Source organism: Ornithorhynchus anatinus, chromosome 5 (assembly GCF_004115215.2).
Source record: "Ornithorhynchus anatinus isolate Pmale09 chromosome 5, mOrnAna1.pri.v4, whole genome shotgun sequence".
NCBI lineage: Eukaryota > Metazoa > Chordata > Mammalia > Monotremata > Ornithorhynchidae > Ornithorhynchus > Ornithorhynchus anatinus.
This window is the reverse complement of record NC_041732.1, coordinates 33,177,326-33,190,656: the sequence shown is the minus strand read 5'-3', so window position 1 is coordinate 33,190,656 and position 13,331 is coordinate 33,177,326. Positions and strand designations below refer to the sequence as shown.

At 56.5% G+C, this 13,331-nt stretch overlaps 1 protein-coding gene across 1 annotated transcript; it reads right to left on the bottom strand.

Moving 5' to 3' along the window:
* Positions 1–2,269: 2,269 nt before the first annotated feature.
* REEP4 (receptor accessory protein 4) lies at positions 2,270–9,503 on the bottom strand. Its single transcript, XM_029066888.2, has 8 exons — positions 9,291–9,503; positions 6,050–6,122; positions 5,498–5,574; positions 5,251–5,371; positions 4,154–4,267; positions 3,741–3,876; positions 3,322–3,485; positions 2,270–3,161 (listed from the first exon to the last, which is right to left on the bottom strand). Exons 1-8 carry the CDS (start codon positions 9,320–9,322, stop codon positions 3,096–3,098), a joined length of 783 nt encoding a protein of 260 aa, XP_028922721.1. The 5' UTR covers positions 9,323–9,503; the 3' UTR covers positions 2,270–3,095.
* Between the last annotated feature and the right edge of the window lie 3,828 nt (positions 9,504–13,331).

Genomic DNA, 13,331 nt, shown 5'->3' with positions numbered 1-13,331 from the left:
TCGGATTATCCCCACCTACTCCCACTTCAGCATCTGGGCACTCCCCCCGCCCCACTACTCTTCCCCAGACCCGTAGCACTTTTGCCCCTATATTTTCTATTCCTTCTTCTTTTCTGTCATTTTCGTTTCTTGCCTCCCCACTAGATTGTAAATTCTTGGAGGGCAGGTATCACGTCTGATTGGATCGTACTCTCCGTGCGTTTAATCCGGTGAGGACCGGCTATGCAGTAGGTGGTCGAGAAACATCATTCACTGACCGATTCCTATTCCAGGCCCCTTCCACCCCAGCGAGATCCGTAACTGATGGTTTTATCTACGAGAGTAACACAGAGGGCCCCAAGTAGGGCATAGAATGGATCCAGGTTAGCCTGCTGAACGCTGCCCAGGGCTGGGGAACAGGACTTTACTACCCTGTAGCCCACGCAGCTGAGGAAGCAAGCACACCTGAAACCCGGCGGGTCAGCCACCAGCCTAGAAGGCACCAATCCATCTTCGAGATGCCAAGGACCGTGAGTCTGATCTAGCCCAGGTGGTGCGAGAAGGCCCCGGGACGCCTGGATCCCGGTTCTTCTAGGTGCGAGTCACTTCCGGCCGGCCTCCTCCGCCTCCCAGCTGGGAGCCATCGCCCCTCCCTGGGAATGGGCAAAGGCATCTGTCCTGGAAATGGCTGAAATTCTTGGAGGGCAAGAATCTGGCCTCACCTGGCGGGGCAGAAAGCCACCAATTCAGGGCTCCATGCCTAGTGGGAGTGGGCGTTGGCATCGGTCTTGACTCCTTAAAGGAAGGGCAGGGCCGGGCCCCAAACTCTCCCTCCGCTCCCGCCTTCGGCCCGGGAAGGCCTCCTGAGCAGCTTGGCAGGATTAGGTGGCCCACTGCCCCGCTCCCCGCTAATCGCCCGCAAGTGCCGGCTAATCCCTGCCACCGAAGGTCAAGTCGCTCCCACCCTGGCCTCTCCGGCCCCCATAGGAACTTGACCGCATTTGAGGTCCCCTTATCCCGCCCGCTGGCTCCTACTCTGTGCTACGATCTGGCATCGGGCCTCTAAGAGAAGCAGTGACTCTGGGTTCAGGCCCCCGGGGCCCCACCTCTCCCTTCTGGGCCTCGCGCTGGGAGCTCAGGTCAGACCTTGACTTCCGGCCAACGGCCGTCCAGTCGCCCAAGTCCCTTGGCTCCCAAGGGGACTTCCGACGCCAGCCGCCCCTAGGGACGGCCGTGTCCGTGAAACTCACGGTCCAAAAGTACGTAGGTTTCCCATCCTCCTTTCCCTGAAGACAGACCGACGCGGAGCCGGCGAGTCCCAGCCCCGTGGCTCCTCTGCGTGGCCCAAACCAGGGGAAGGATGGCAGAAGGGAATACCTCGGAGGATGGGGATGGCCCAGGACCCAGGATAAGGGGGCATATGAGGGCGGGAAGGTCAGGGCAGGTAGGGTCGCAGGAAGAGAAAGATAACCAGGAGCAGGCTGAGGCTTAGAGATATCGGAGGGATCGTATCCGGCCCGGGGATTAGAAAGAGCAAATCCAGGGCAGAGCCGGGGTGGCGGGGGGGGGAGGGGCGGTTCCGGGGTGGGCAGAGAATCGGGTTGGATCTGAGAGGCCAGAGGCTAGTCACTTTCTAGAGGCCAGCCGACGGCTGGGGTTAAACCCCGGGGTAAGGAGAGCGGCCGCGAACACGGGGATCTGCCGAGAGCTTGGAGGTCCAGAGTGGGCATTCTCCTGCGGGGGACGTCCGGCAGTGCAGCCCAACGAGGGTGGGGTTTGAGATAACTCGTGTTAGTAGCAGCCGTGCCCAAGTCTTTCCCCTGTAATTCCGTGGGTCCCCCCCAACCCAGGTCCAGGCTTGGCCAGCTCCAGCCAGTTCGGGTTGCCATCTACTGGCTTCTGGCTAGGAATGCTGGGCCACCCACCTCCCAGCAGCAGCAGGGCAGTGCCGCCATGCGGGTGGAGCCCCATCCCTGGCCAGAGCTCTCTCCCGGTGTCCATCCTCCCTCTGGGAGACAAGTATCCCCGGGAGAACCCGGGCTCCTGCAACAATCAGTCAACCAATTGTATTTCTTGAGCTCTTACTCTGTGCAGAGCACTGCACTCCGCGCTTGGGAAAATACAACAGGGTTGGTAGACGCATCCCCTGCCCTCAGCAACCACTCTGCATCTGGCAGCTCCACCTTGCTCCGAGACCCAACCACCCACGAGGGAAATCCGGAAACATCGAGGCCTGTTGGGGAAGGAGCTGCCGAGTCCGGGAGATGAATGAAAAGACGGAAGAAACAGGAAAAAAAAAAATCCATGAATTTATTTATCAGAAGACAGAAATCCAGTTAGTCCTTCATACACTGGACACACACGATGCACACACACACACGCACGCACACGTGTGCGCAGGTGGAGTCGGAGGACCGGTCAAGTATCCGGGGAACGGGAAGGAGACCGGGGGCGGAATGGTCGGAGCCGGACCCGGGAAGAGGGATATAGTTGCCGGGGGCTGGACGACTGTTGGAATTGGGGTTCAAGAGGTTACGTTTCCCGCATCGCCCTCAGGTGGGAAAGGAGGAAGAGAGAGGGGGCCGGGAAAGATGGGTAAGGAGAGGCAATAAATAGCCCCCAAGCAAAGAAGCTGTGGGGGGAGAGCTGCTTTGGTATCATCGGAGGCCTGGGTGGCCCGTGAGCCCCCCCTCCCCACCCCAAAGTGCCGGCGGAAGGAGTCGGGCGGCGGGGACCTGAGGGAGTAGAGGCTGCAGGCTGACTCTGGGACTCAATTCCCCACTGACGCTCCGGGGCAGGAGTTGGGGTTCCCTCAGCTCTCGGAGGCCAGGGGTAGCCCGGGGATCAGCTAGGGCTGGTGCCACTGCCCCGGGGAGCCGGGAGTGGTGGGGAAGGAAGCGGAGGAGGGGGACGGGAGTCAGGGACACAGACACCGGGACAGTCGAGAGCTCAGAAAATCTGCTTCAATCCATCGGAGAGAGACTCCACACCTCTTTTCGCCCGATCCAGTCCTCCAAGGGCCTGCCCCAGGCTGCTGAGGGCACAAAAGAAGCCAAAGGAGGAAGAGGAGGAAGGGCACAGGATACCCTCAGAGTAAGAATTAAAACTAGATGGAGCTAATTGTCCAGTTCTGATGGGACCACCTTTTTCCGCGTCCGACTCTTCAGGGAGCGTGATGTAGTCTGTGGAGGGAGGAAGACAGAGAGCGCGAAAGCGTGAACGTGTGTGTGCGTGGTGTATTTGTGAGGTGGGAGTGGGGAGCAGGGCACTGCTCACACTGGCGATGCCCGGACCCACACCCGTCCCCTTCCCTGGAGGTCAGACAGGGCCCGCGGCGCTCACCTCTCTCAACGGGGGCTTTTTCTTGCCCACCCGCAGACTCTGGCTCCGGGCCAAGGGCTTCTCCCGGGGGCGGGGTGGAGGTTGGGAGGAGACCTCAGAGTCCGACCAGCACTCTTCCTCGGAGTCGCTGTCCGGCCCGAACCGCGACCCTCGGGCGTGGTATCCTGACAGGGGGAGGGGAAAGAAGGGCCCGTCAACAGCGGGCAGAGGGACCCCTTGCTTTCCCGTCCGAACTGGGGGCCCGTATGAAGGAAGCCCAGGCCCCTCTCGGCCCCTGGAGCTCGCTTCGGTCTCAGAGAGACCACTGCAGGGTGACCCCGCAGCCCCGGAGACCCCGGGCCCGGACGTCAGGAGACGAGGACCGCTCCACTCCGGCCACGGGCGGCCCCCGGCCCCCACCCGCCGCACGGCCCTCCTACCAATGGGAGGTCTCGGGTCCGGCTCCTGGTCCTCCAGGTAGAGCGGATCCCGGTAGGCGGGGATGGGGTCACTGGGGATGGTCCGCAGATCCTGCATGGAGAAGCTCCGCAGCCGCCCAGCCAGCGCACCCTGGCTCTGTGGGAGGGGGAGGTGCTCAGCCCAGGATGGGGGGCTCTGGGAGGGGAAGGGGGAGGAGGAGGGAGGGCGGCTCCCAGCCCCGGCTCCTCCCGGCAAGCGAGGAAGGGGGAAGAGGGAGTGATCTGGGGGACAGGGGAGGTGGGCCCTCTCTGCGGGAGCTACGACAGGGAAGGGGTGCGCGCCGGTCCTGTTTTCACATCCGGGAGCTGAGCGGGTCCTGACGAGAAGGCTGGGGACTCCCGGCGGCACGGGCGGGAAGGGGGCGGGCGGGCACCTTGGCGGCAGCCTGCACGGCAGCCGAAGCGGCAATGTTGAGGCCCCGCTTTCCGAAGCTCAGCACGGTCTCGTAACTGCGCTCCTTGGCCTGCACGATATACGAGTCGATCTCCTGCAGCACAGGGAAGGCGAGGGTCACAGGTGAGGGACCGAGGGGGTCTCCGCTGCTCGGCACTCTTCCCTCCCTCCATTCCCACCGGGCCGGAGATCACCGAGGGGGAGATAATCAGCCCTGCCCCCTTGCCCGCAGTCCCTGCTCTGTTGCTTTTGCTTCGTTTTGCTTTTTACGGTATCTGCTAAGTGCTTACTACGCGCCAGGTTCCGTATTAAGCGCCGGGGTAGATACAAGTTAATCACATGGGGCATGGTCCAGGTCCCCTATGGAGCTCACGGTCTTAATCCCCGTTTTACAGAAGAGGTATCTGAGGCACAGAGAAATTAAGTGTTTTGCCCAGGGTCACACAGCATACAAGTGGCAGAACCGGAATCAGAAACCAGGTCCTTCTGACTCCCAGGTCCGTATTCTTTCCACTAGGCCACGCTGCTTCCTGCTTCGTGTTACTCCATAAATGAGTGTCCATTGTAAACCCGGGTCATCTTCAAAGAAGCGGTTGTCCTGTTGGAAAGCAAACGGTCTCCTGGGAATCAAGAGACCTGGGTTCTAATCCCGGCTCCTCCACTTGCCTCTTGCGTGACCTTGGGCGGATCGCATAACTTCTCCGGACCTCAGACTCCTCATCTGTGACACGGGAATACGATAACCGTTCTTCCTCCCTCTTTGACTGTGTCTGTTAGGACACTCTACCCCGGCACTCGGCACAGTGCTCGGCATAGAGTAAGCAGTTAAATACCACGACTACTGTCCCCTCTGCTCAGGTCCCGCCCTCTAGGCGCTTCCAGTCTAAGCTTTAATGAGAAACCCTGCTCTGCCCATCAAATTCTGTTGCTCTCTGCCTCCATTCCCCCCCCCCCCCCTCCATTTTAGGGAGGTCACCCCTGATAGTTTGCATTTTCTCTAGCTCTGCTCCCTTCTCCGGGGCCCTCCTGCCTCCCTTTCCCCACCTCCCCACCACCCCCAGTCTGAGCCTCGGGTACCTTCTCCCGGCGAGCCAGGGCCGGGTGCACAAACTTGCGATAGAGCAGGCTGGCGCCCTTGGTATAAGGGGACAGCAGCCACACCACGAAGGCCATCTTGATCTCATAGTAGAAAGGGAACCTGTCAGGGGGCCGAGGAGGAGAGCCGGTGGGTCGGGGCGGGAGGGCAGACGGGCACCTGAAACCCCGCTGCCCCGTGCCCCTGTGCCACCCCCTCCACCCCCCTCCATGGCCCCCTGCTCTCTACCAGGAGATGAAGATGTCTGTGAAGGTTTCGATTGTCATGAAGAGGGCGAAGACGATCCAGTACATCATCCAGCGGACCTAGCGGAGGAAGGAGTGGGGGACGGTGGCGGGAGGTGGCTCGCTCCCTTCCCCCTGACCCCCTTCTTCAGCCACACCGTTCCCACCAGCCTCAACCTAGCAGAGAGATCCCGGGAATCCCACCCGGCAGCATTCCCCCACCCCGCCTCGGTCGGCCCCGGGGAGGGATCGGTTCCTCGCCCCCTCTCCCCCCAACAGGTAATGCTGCCCCCGGGACGGGCCCGCAGCCATTCCAGAGCGGTCCCTGCCCGGTCCCAGCCTCCGGGAGGGGGGCAGTGCCCTCTCAGACAGCCCCCACCGGGGTGACTAGGGAGGAACGAGGCCGCCCACACACAGCACACACCCGAGATGGGAGCGGCCCGCCCAGACAGAGCCAGAAACCCTGGCGGGTCCCACCGCCGGCCCCCAGTCGCCCGCACCCGGTGGCCCGTCGCCACCCCGGGTCCTGCCCCTGCCCCAGCCCTAGGCTACTCACATATTCCCGAATGTTCTTGGTCTTCACAGCCTTATACGAGGCATAGGCGGGATACAGCATGCCAAATACCAGCCTGGTACAGGGGGAGGGGAGCAGAGGAAAACCCAATAAGAACAAGTGTGGAACGAGGGAGGCGACGGACAATCGGGTGGACGGACGGGACGGGCCACTCAGAGGAGCCTCGGTTGGAAACCCCCGGGCACCCCCCCAGCCCTATGGGCTCTCACTGGCAGAACTCTGGCTTCCTGCTTGCTCAATACACACCTGAGTCAGTGCCCTCGGGAACCTCTCCCCACCCGGGTGTTTACTAACATCCCAAAGCCTGCCCCAGCCTGTACTAGCCACCCACGGGGGGCAAGAGAGGGGCATCCTGCAAGTGTAGTGGACAGAGAGGGGCAGCACGGTTAAGGGAGGGGAAGGGAGGCAACCAACCGGGGATGGGAAGCGTCCAAACTAGCTGCCCCTCAACCTCCTCAAACACTTGGCTTCACCTAGACATGGAAATAACAGGGAGCCGGGAGGCAGCAGACCCGGGTCCTAGGTCCGGCTCTGCCACCGGCCTGCCGTGTGACCCTGGGCAAGTCACGTAACGTCTGTGGACCTCTGTTTCCTCATCTGTATAATATGGATGAGACACCGTCTCTTCCCAGCCCCACGCGGGCCAGGAACAGCGTCCAATCTATTTTTGCATCTACCCCAGTAGGTAACACAGTGTTCTGACCCATAGAAAGAATTTAATACTATTATTACGATGAAGGCCGACCCTGGATTTCTAGGGCCCCAAACTGAGAATGGTGGGCACTCTCGGGGGGCGGGGGAGGATCTGTCCCCTCTATCCGTAAAGGTTACGTAATCTGGTCTCTAAAATCCCGCCTCTGCCACTTATGTGCTGCATGACCTCGGTCAAGTCACTTCCCTGGGCCTCGGCTACCTCATCTGTAAAATGGGGATTACGACTGTGAACCCCACGGGAGACAGGGACCGCGTCCAACCTGACTGTATCGTACCTATCCCAGCGCTTAGCGCCCGGCACACGGTGCCATAAGAAGTAAAAAAAAAAAAAATAAACAGGAGGAAGGGAGGTAGGATTGACGTGGCTGCCTGGGCAGGAAGCTGGCACGTGGTCTCTCCATCCACGAGGTGCCATTCTCCCTTCCTCGACTTCCTGCCTCCCCCACACCTATAGTGATCACCGGGGTTGAGCCGGAGCCAGGACCCCGGCCCTCGGTGGCCCTCGGGGTTATTCTCGGAGCCTGAACCTCTTGGACCGGGGGGGACTGGGTGGATCGCTCGGGTGAGGGCTGGTGGCGGGCCCCTTCCAGACTCTGGCAGAGCCCAAGGGGAGCGGATAATAATAATAGTAATTATGGTATTTGTTAAGCGCTTACTGTGTGCGAGGCAGAGCACTAAAAGCCGGGGTGGATACGAGCAAATGGGATCGGACAAGGTCCCTGTCCCACACAGGGCTCACGGACCAAGGGGTTGGGAGGGGAGGGGGCAGGCAGGAAGCGGGGAGGGAGCTGGCCTGGCCGGGTCCCGTGGCTTAGTGGAAAGAGCCCGGGCTTGGGAGTCAGAGGTGGTGGGTTCTAATCCCGGCTCTGCCACCTGTCAGCTGTGTGACTGGACAAGTCACTTCACTTCTCTGGGCCTCAGTTACCTTCTCTGTAAAATGGCGATTAAGACTGTGTGCCCCACGAGGGACAACCTGATCACCTTGTATCTCCCCCAGCGCTTAGAACAGGACTTGGCTCATAGTAAGCGCTTAACAAATACCGTCATCGTTATTATTATATCTCCCCCAGCGTTTAGAACGGTGCCTGGCACGTAGTAAATGCTTAACAAATACCCTCATTATTATTATTATTATTATATCTCCCCCAGCTCTTAGAACCGTGCTTGGCCATAGTAAGCACTTAAATACCCTCGTTATTATTATTTTTATATCTCCCCCAGTGCTTAGGACCGTGCTTGGCCCATAGTAAGTGCTTAACCCATACGCTCATTATATCTTCCCCGGCTCTTAGAACAGTGCTTGGCCCCTAATAAGCGCTTAACCAATACTCTCGTTATGATTATTACTGTAGCTCCCCCAGCGCTTAGAACAGTGCTTGGCCCCTAGTAAGCACTTAACCAATACCCTCATTAAGAGAAGCAGCGTGGCTCAATGGAAAGAGCCCGGGCTGGGGAGTCAGAGCTCATGGGTTCGAATCCCGGCTCTGCCACTTGTCAGCTGTGGGACTGTGGGCAAGTCACTTCACTTCTCTGAGCCTCAGTTCCCTCATCTGTAAAATGGGGATGAAGACTGTGAGCCTCACGTGGGACAACCTGACGTCCCTGTATCTACGCCAGCGCTTAGAGCAGCGCTCCACACAGAGTAAGCGCTTAACAAATACCAACATTATTATCATTACTGTATCTCCCCCAGCGCTTAGAACAGTGCTTTTCCCCTAGTAAGGGCTTAACCAATACCCTCATTACGATTACTACTGCAGCTCTCCCAGCGCTTAGAACAGTGCTTGGCCCCTAGTAAGGGCTGAACCAAACCCCTCATCATTACGATTATTATCGGTGCCTTTCCCCCAGCGCTTAGGACAGTGCTTGGCCCCTACTAAGCGCTTAACCAATACCCTCATTATGATCACTACTGTAGCTCCCCCAGCGTTTAGAACAGTGTTTTTCCCCTAGTAAGCGCTTCTCAGTGGAAAGAGCACGGGCTTTGGAGTCAGAGGTCATGGGTTCGAATCCCGCTCTGCCACTCGTCAGCTGTGTGACTGTGGGCAAGTCACTTCACTTCTCTGGGCCTCAGTGACCTCATCTGTAAAATGGGGATGAAGACTGTGAGCCCCACGTGGGACACCCCGATTCCCCTGTGTCTACCCCAGCGCTTAGAACAGTGCTCTGCACGTAGTAAGCGCTTAACAAATACCAACATTATTTTTAACCAATACCTTCATTATGATCATTACTGTATCTCCCCCAGCGCTTAGAACAGTGTTTTTCCCCTAGTAAGCGCTTAACCAATACCTTCATAATGATCATTACAGTAGCTCCCCCAGCGCTTAGGACGGTGCTTGGCCCCTAGTAAGGGCTGAACCAAACCCCTCATCATTACGATTAGTATCGGTGCCTCTCCCCCCAGCGCTTAGGACAGTGCTTGGCCCCTAGTAAGGGCTTGAGACCCCCCGTCCCCCGTCCCACCAGGATGCAGGTGGTTGCAAGGACCATCCCGAGCAGTACTCACACCACCAAACGGCAGATCATCCAGGACACCATCCTGCCGGCCGGAGGGGCGACCCCTCGTCGGGGGGGGGAGGTGGGGAGAAATGGAGGGAGCCCCGCTCCCCCCTCCCCCGGTTGCCACGAGAGGGGTCTGGGTTCAAGGAGAGGCGGGCCTGCCCACCCACTTGAAAGTTGCACGGAACGGCCGCTGCCCAACCCCAGGGCTCCGACCCACGGCGCATGCGCCGGCCCGCCCTCCCTTAAAGCGCCCGCCCGGCCCGGGAGGCGGATCTGCGCATGCGCCGCCTAGCGCCGCCTAGCGCCGGCTGGTGAACGGCAGCCGGTGAGGGAGGGAGAGCGAGACAGTCTTCACCCCATTTTCCAGAGGAGGGAACTGAGGCCCAGAGGATAACAACAACAATAATAATAATAATGCTGGGTGTTTGTGCATTCATTCAATCGTATTTATTGGTGCTAGGCGGCGATTGGCAGCCGGGGAGGGAGGGAGAAAGAGAGCCTTCACCCCATTTTCCAGAGGAGGGAACTGAGACCCAGAGAATAATAATAATAATAATGCTGGGTGTTTGTTCATTCATTCATTCATTCAATCGTATTTATTGGCGCTAGGCGGCGATTGGCAGCCGGGGAGGGAGGGAGAAAGAGAGCCGTCACCCCATTTTCCAGAGGAGGAAATTGAGGCCCAGAGAACAATAATAATATTGCTGGTGGTTGTTCATTCATTCAATCGTATTTATTGGTGCTAGGCGATGATTGGCAGCCGGGGAGGGAGGGAGAAAGAGAGTCGTCACCCCATTTTCCAGAGGAGGGAACTGAGGCCCAGAGGATAATAATAATAATGCTGGGTGTTTGTGCATTCATTCAATCGTATTTATTGGCGCTAGGCGGTGATTGGCAGCCGGGGAGGGAGGGAGAAAGAGAGTCTTCACCCCATTTTCCAGACGAGGGAACTGAGGCCCAGAGAATAATAATAATAATAATGCTGGGTGTTTGTTCATTCAATCGTATTTATTGGCGCTAGGTGATGATTGGCAGCCGGGGAGGGAGGGAGAAAGAGAGTCTTCTCCCCATTTTCCAGAGGAGGGAACTGAGGCCCAGAAGGTAATAATAATAATAATAATAATGCTGGGTGTTCATTCAATCGTATTTATTGGCGCTAGGCGGCGATTGGCAGCCAGGGAGGGAGGGAGGGAGGGAGAAAGAGCGTCTTCATCCCATTTTCCAGAGGAGTGAATTGAGGCCTAGAGAATAATAATAATAATGCTGGTGCTTGTTCATTCATTCGATCGTATTTATTGGCGCTAGGCGGTGATCGGCAGCCGGGGAGGGAGAGAGTCTTCTCCCCATTTTCCAGAGGAGGGAACTGAGGCCCACAGAGTAAGAAGAAGAAGAATGCTGGGTGTTTGTTCATTCATTCAGTCGTATTTATTGGAGTTAGGCGGTGATCGGCAGCCGGGGAGGAAGGGAGAGAAAGAGAGTCTTCACCCCATTTTCCAGAGGAGGGAACTGAGGCCCAAAGAATAATAATAATAATGCTGGGTGTTTGTTCATTCATTCAATCATATTTATTGAATGCTTACTATGTGCGGAGAGAGAAAAGGAAGGAAGAAGTTAAACGGTGATGATGATGGCATTTGTTAAGCACTTACTATGTACCAAGCACTGTTCTAAGTGCTGGCAGGGGGTACAAGGTAATCAGGTTGGCCCCACTTTCCAGAGTAGGGAACTGAGGCCCAGAGAATAATAATAATGCTGGTATTTGTTCATTCATTCAGTTGTATTTATTGAGCACTTACTATGTGCGGAGCCCTGTACTAAGTGCTTGGAATGTGTGTTTGTTAAGCGCTTATTATGGGCCAAGCACTTTTCTAAGCACTGGGAGGGGGTACAAGGTAATCAGGTTGTCCCACACGGGGCTCACAGTCTTCAGCCCCATTTTCCAGAGGAGGGAACTAAGGCCCAGAGAATAATAATAATAATAATGCTGGTGTTTGTTCATTCATTCATTCAACTGTATTTATTGAGCGCTTACTATGTGCAGAGAGAGAGAGAAAAGGAAGGAAGGAAGAAGTTAAACGGTGATGATGGCATTTGTTGAGCACTTATGACGTGCCAAGCACTGTTCTAAGCACCGGGAGGGGGTACAAGGTAATCAGGTTGTCCCACATGGGGCTCGCAGTCTTCAGCCCCATTTTCCAGAAGAGGGAACTGAGGCCCAGAGAAGAAGAAGCAAAACAATAATGCTGGTGTTTGTTTGTTCTTTCATTCAACTGTATTTATTGAGTGCTTACTATGTGCAGAGAGAGAGAGACAAAAGGAAGGAAGCTAGGAAGGAAATCGGTGATGATGATGGCATTTGTTAAGCGCTTATGACATGCCAAGCACTGTTCTAAGCTCTGGATGGAGGTACAAGGTAATCAGGTTGTCCCACATGAGGCTCACAGTCTTCAGCCCATTTTCCAGAGGAGAGAACAGAGGCCCAGAGAATAATAATAATGCTGGTATTTGTTCATTCATTCATTCAATCATATTTATTGAACGCTTACTATGTGCAGAGCACTGTTCTAAGCGATTGGAATGTGCATTTGTTAAACGCTTACTATGTGCCAAACAATGTTCTAAGCTCTGGGGTACAGTCAAGGTAATTAGGTTGTCTCACATGGGGCTCACGGTCTTAATCCCCATTTTGCAGATGAGGAAACTGAGGCACAGAGAAGTTAAGTGACTTGCCCAGAGCTACACAGCTGACAAGCGGAGGTGGTGGGATTAGAACTCACGACCTCTGACTCTCAAGCCCGGGCTGTTTCTGCTAGGCCACGCTGCGTCTCTCAAAGTGAAGTGACTTGCCCAAAGTCACCCAGCTGTCAAGTGGCGGAGCCGGAATTAGAACCCACGACCTCTCACTCCCAAGCCCCGGCTCTTTGCACTGAGCCAAGCAATAGTAATAATGCCGGTATTTGTTAAGCGCTTACTAAGGGCCAAGCACTGTTTTAAGCGCCGGGGTAGATACAAGGTAATCGGGTTGTCCCACCTAGGGCTCACAGTCATAATCCCCCTTTTACAGAGACACAGAGGAGTTAAGTGACTTGTCCAAAGTCACACAGCTGATAGGTGGTGGAGTAGGAATGGAGGTTGGGGGAGAAAGAGAGGATGTTTCTCATATAACTTTTCTTAATAATAAATAATTTTAAAAAGTCCAGTTCATGTCTCCCCACTCCTCAAGAACCTCCAATGGTTGCCCATCCAATGGCTCAGTGGAAAGAGCCTGGGCTTGGGAGTCAGAGGTCACGGGTTCGAACCCCGGCTCTGCCACTTAGCTGTGGGACTGTGGGCAAGTCACTTCTCTGTGCCTCAGTGACCTCGTCTGTAAAATGGGGATGAAGACTGTGAGCCTCACGTGGGACAACCTGATGACCCTGTATCTACCCCAGCGCTCAGAACAGTGCTCTGCACATAATAAGCGCTTAACAAATACCGACATTATTATTATTATAGAAACTCCTTACTGCAGGCTTTAAAGCACCTTAATCAGCTCTCCCCATCTCAGGGTTTCCGGGACTCCTCCAGTCTCGGCTACGGTGGGGAGGGTCAAGCGGTGGCCCACCCATTCCGTTCCTAGCTTGGCCAGTGGCTAGTGAGGGGAAGACAATCTGCTACGAGTCAAAACTCACCTGTGCCGGGCAGCGGCGGCCCGGGAGAGAGTCGAGGGCGGAGACTCAAGTTGACGGCGCAGAAGGCGGCAAAGGTAAACCACTTCCATATTTTTACCAGGAAAAATCTATGGATACACCACCAGAGCCATCGCAGCTGGAGACTGGGGCGTTCTGGGAGAGATGGATGTCCATGGAGAAGCAGCGTGGCTTAGTGGAAAGAGCATGGGGACCTGGGTTCTAATCCCAGCTCTGCGGCTTGTCTCCTGTGCGACCTCGGGCAAGTCGCTTAACTTCTCTGGGCCTCAGTTTCCTCGTCGGTAAAATGGGGACGGAGACCGTGAGCCCCGTGTGGGACGGGGACTGTGTCCGACCCGATTGTCTTGGCTCTACCC

Bases quoted from the DNA above. Each gene is read 5' to 3' on its own strand.
- REEP4 (XM_029066888.2), bottom strand. From the start codon at position 9,322: ATGGTGTCCTGGATGATCTGCCGTTTGGTGGT. The intron at 3,486-3,740 runs GTAGGAGGGCCG...TCCCCCTGTCAG, and splicing joins GGACCCGAGACCTCCCATTG to GATACCACGCCCGAGGGTCG. The intron at 3,162-3,321 runs GTGAGCGCCGCG...CTCCCTCCACAG, and splicing joins AAAAGCCCCCGTTGAGAGAG to ACTACATCACGCTCCCTGAA.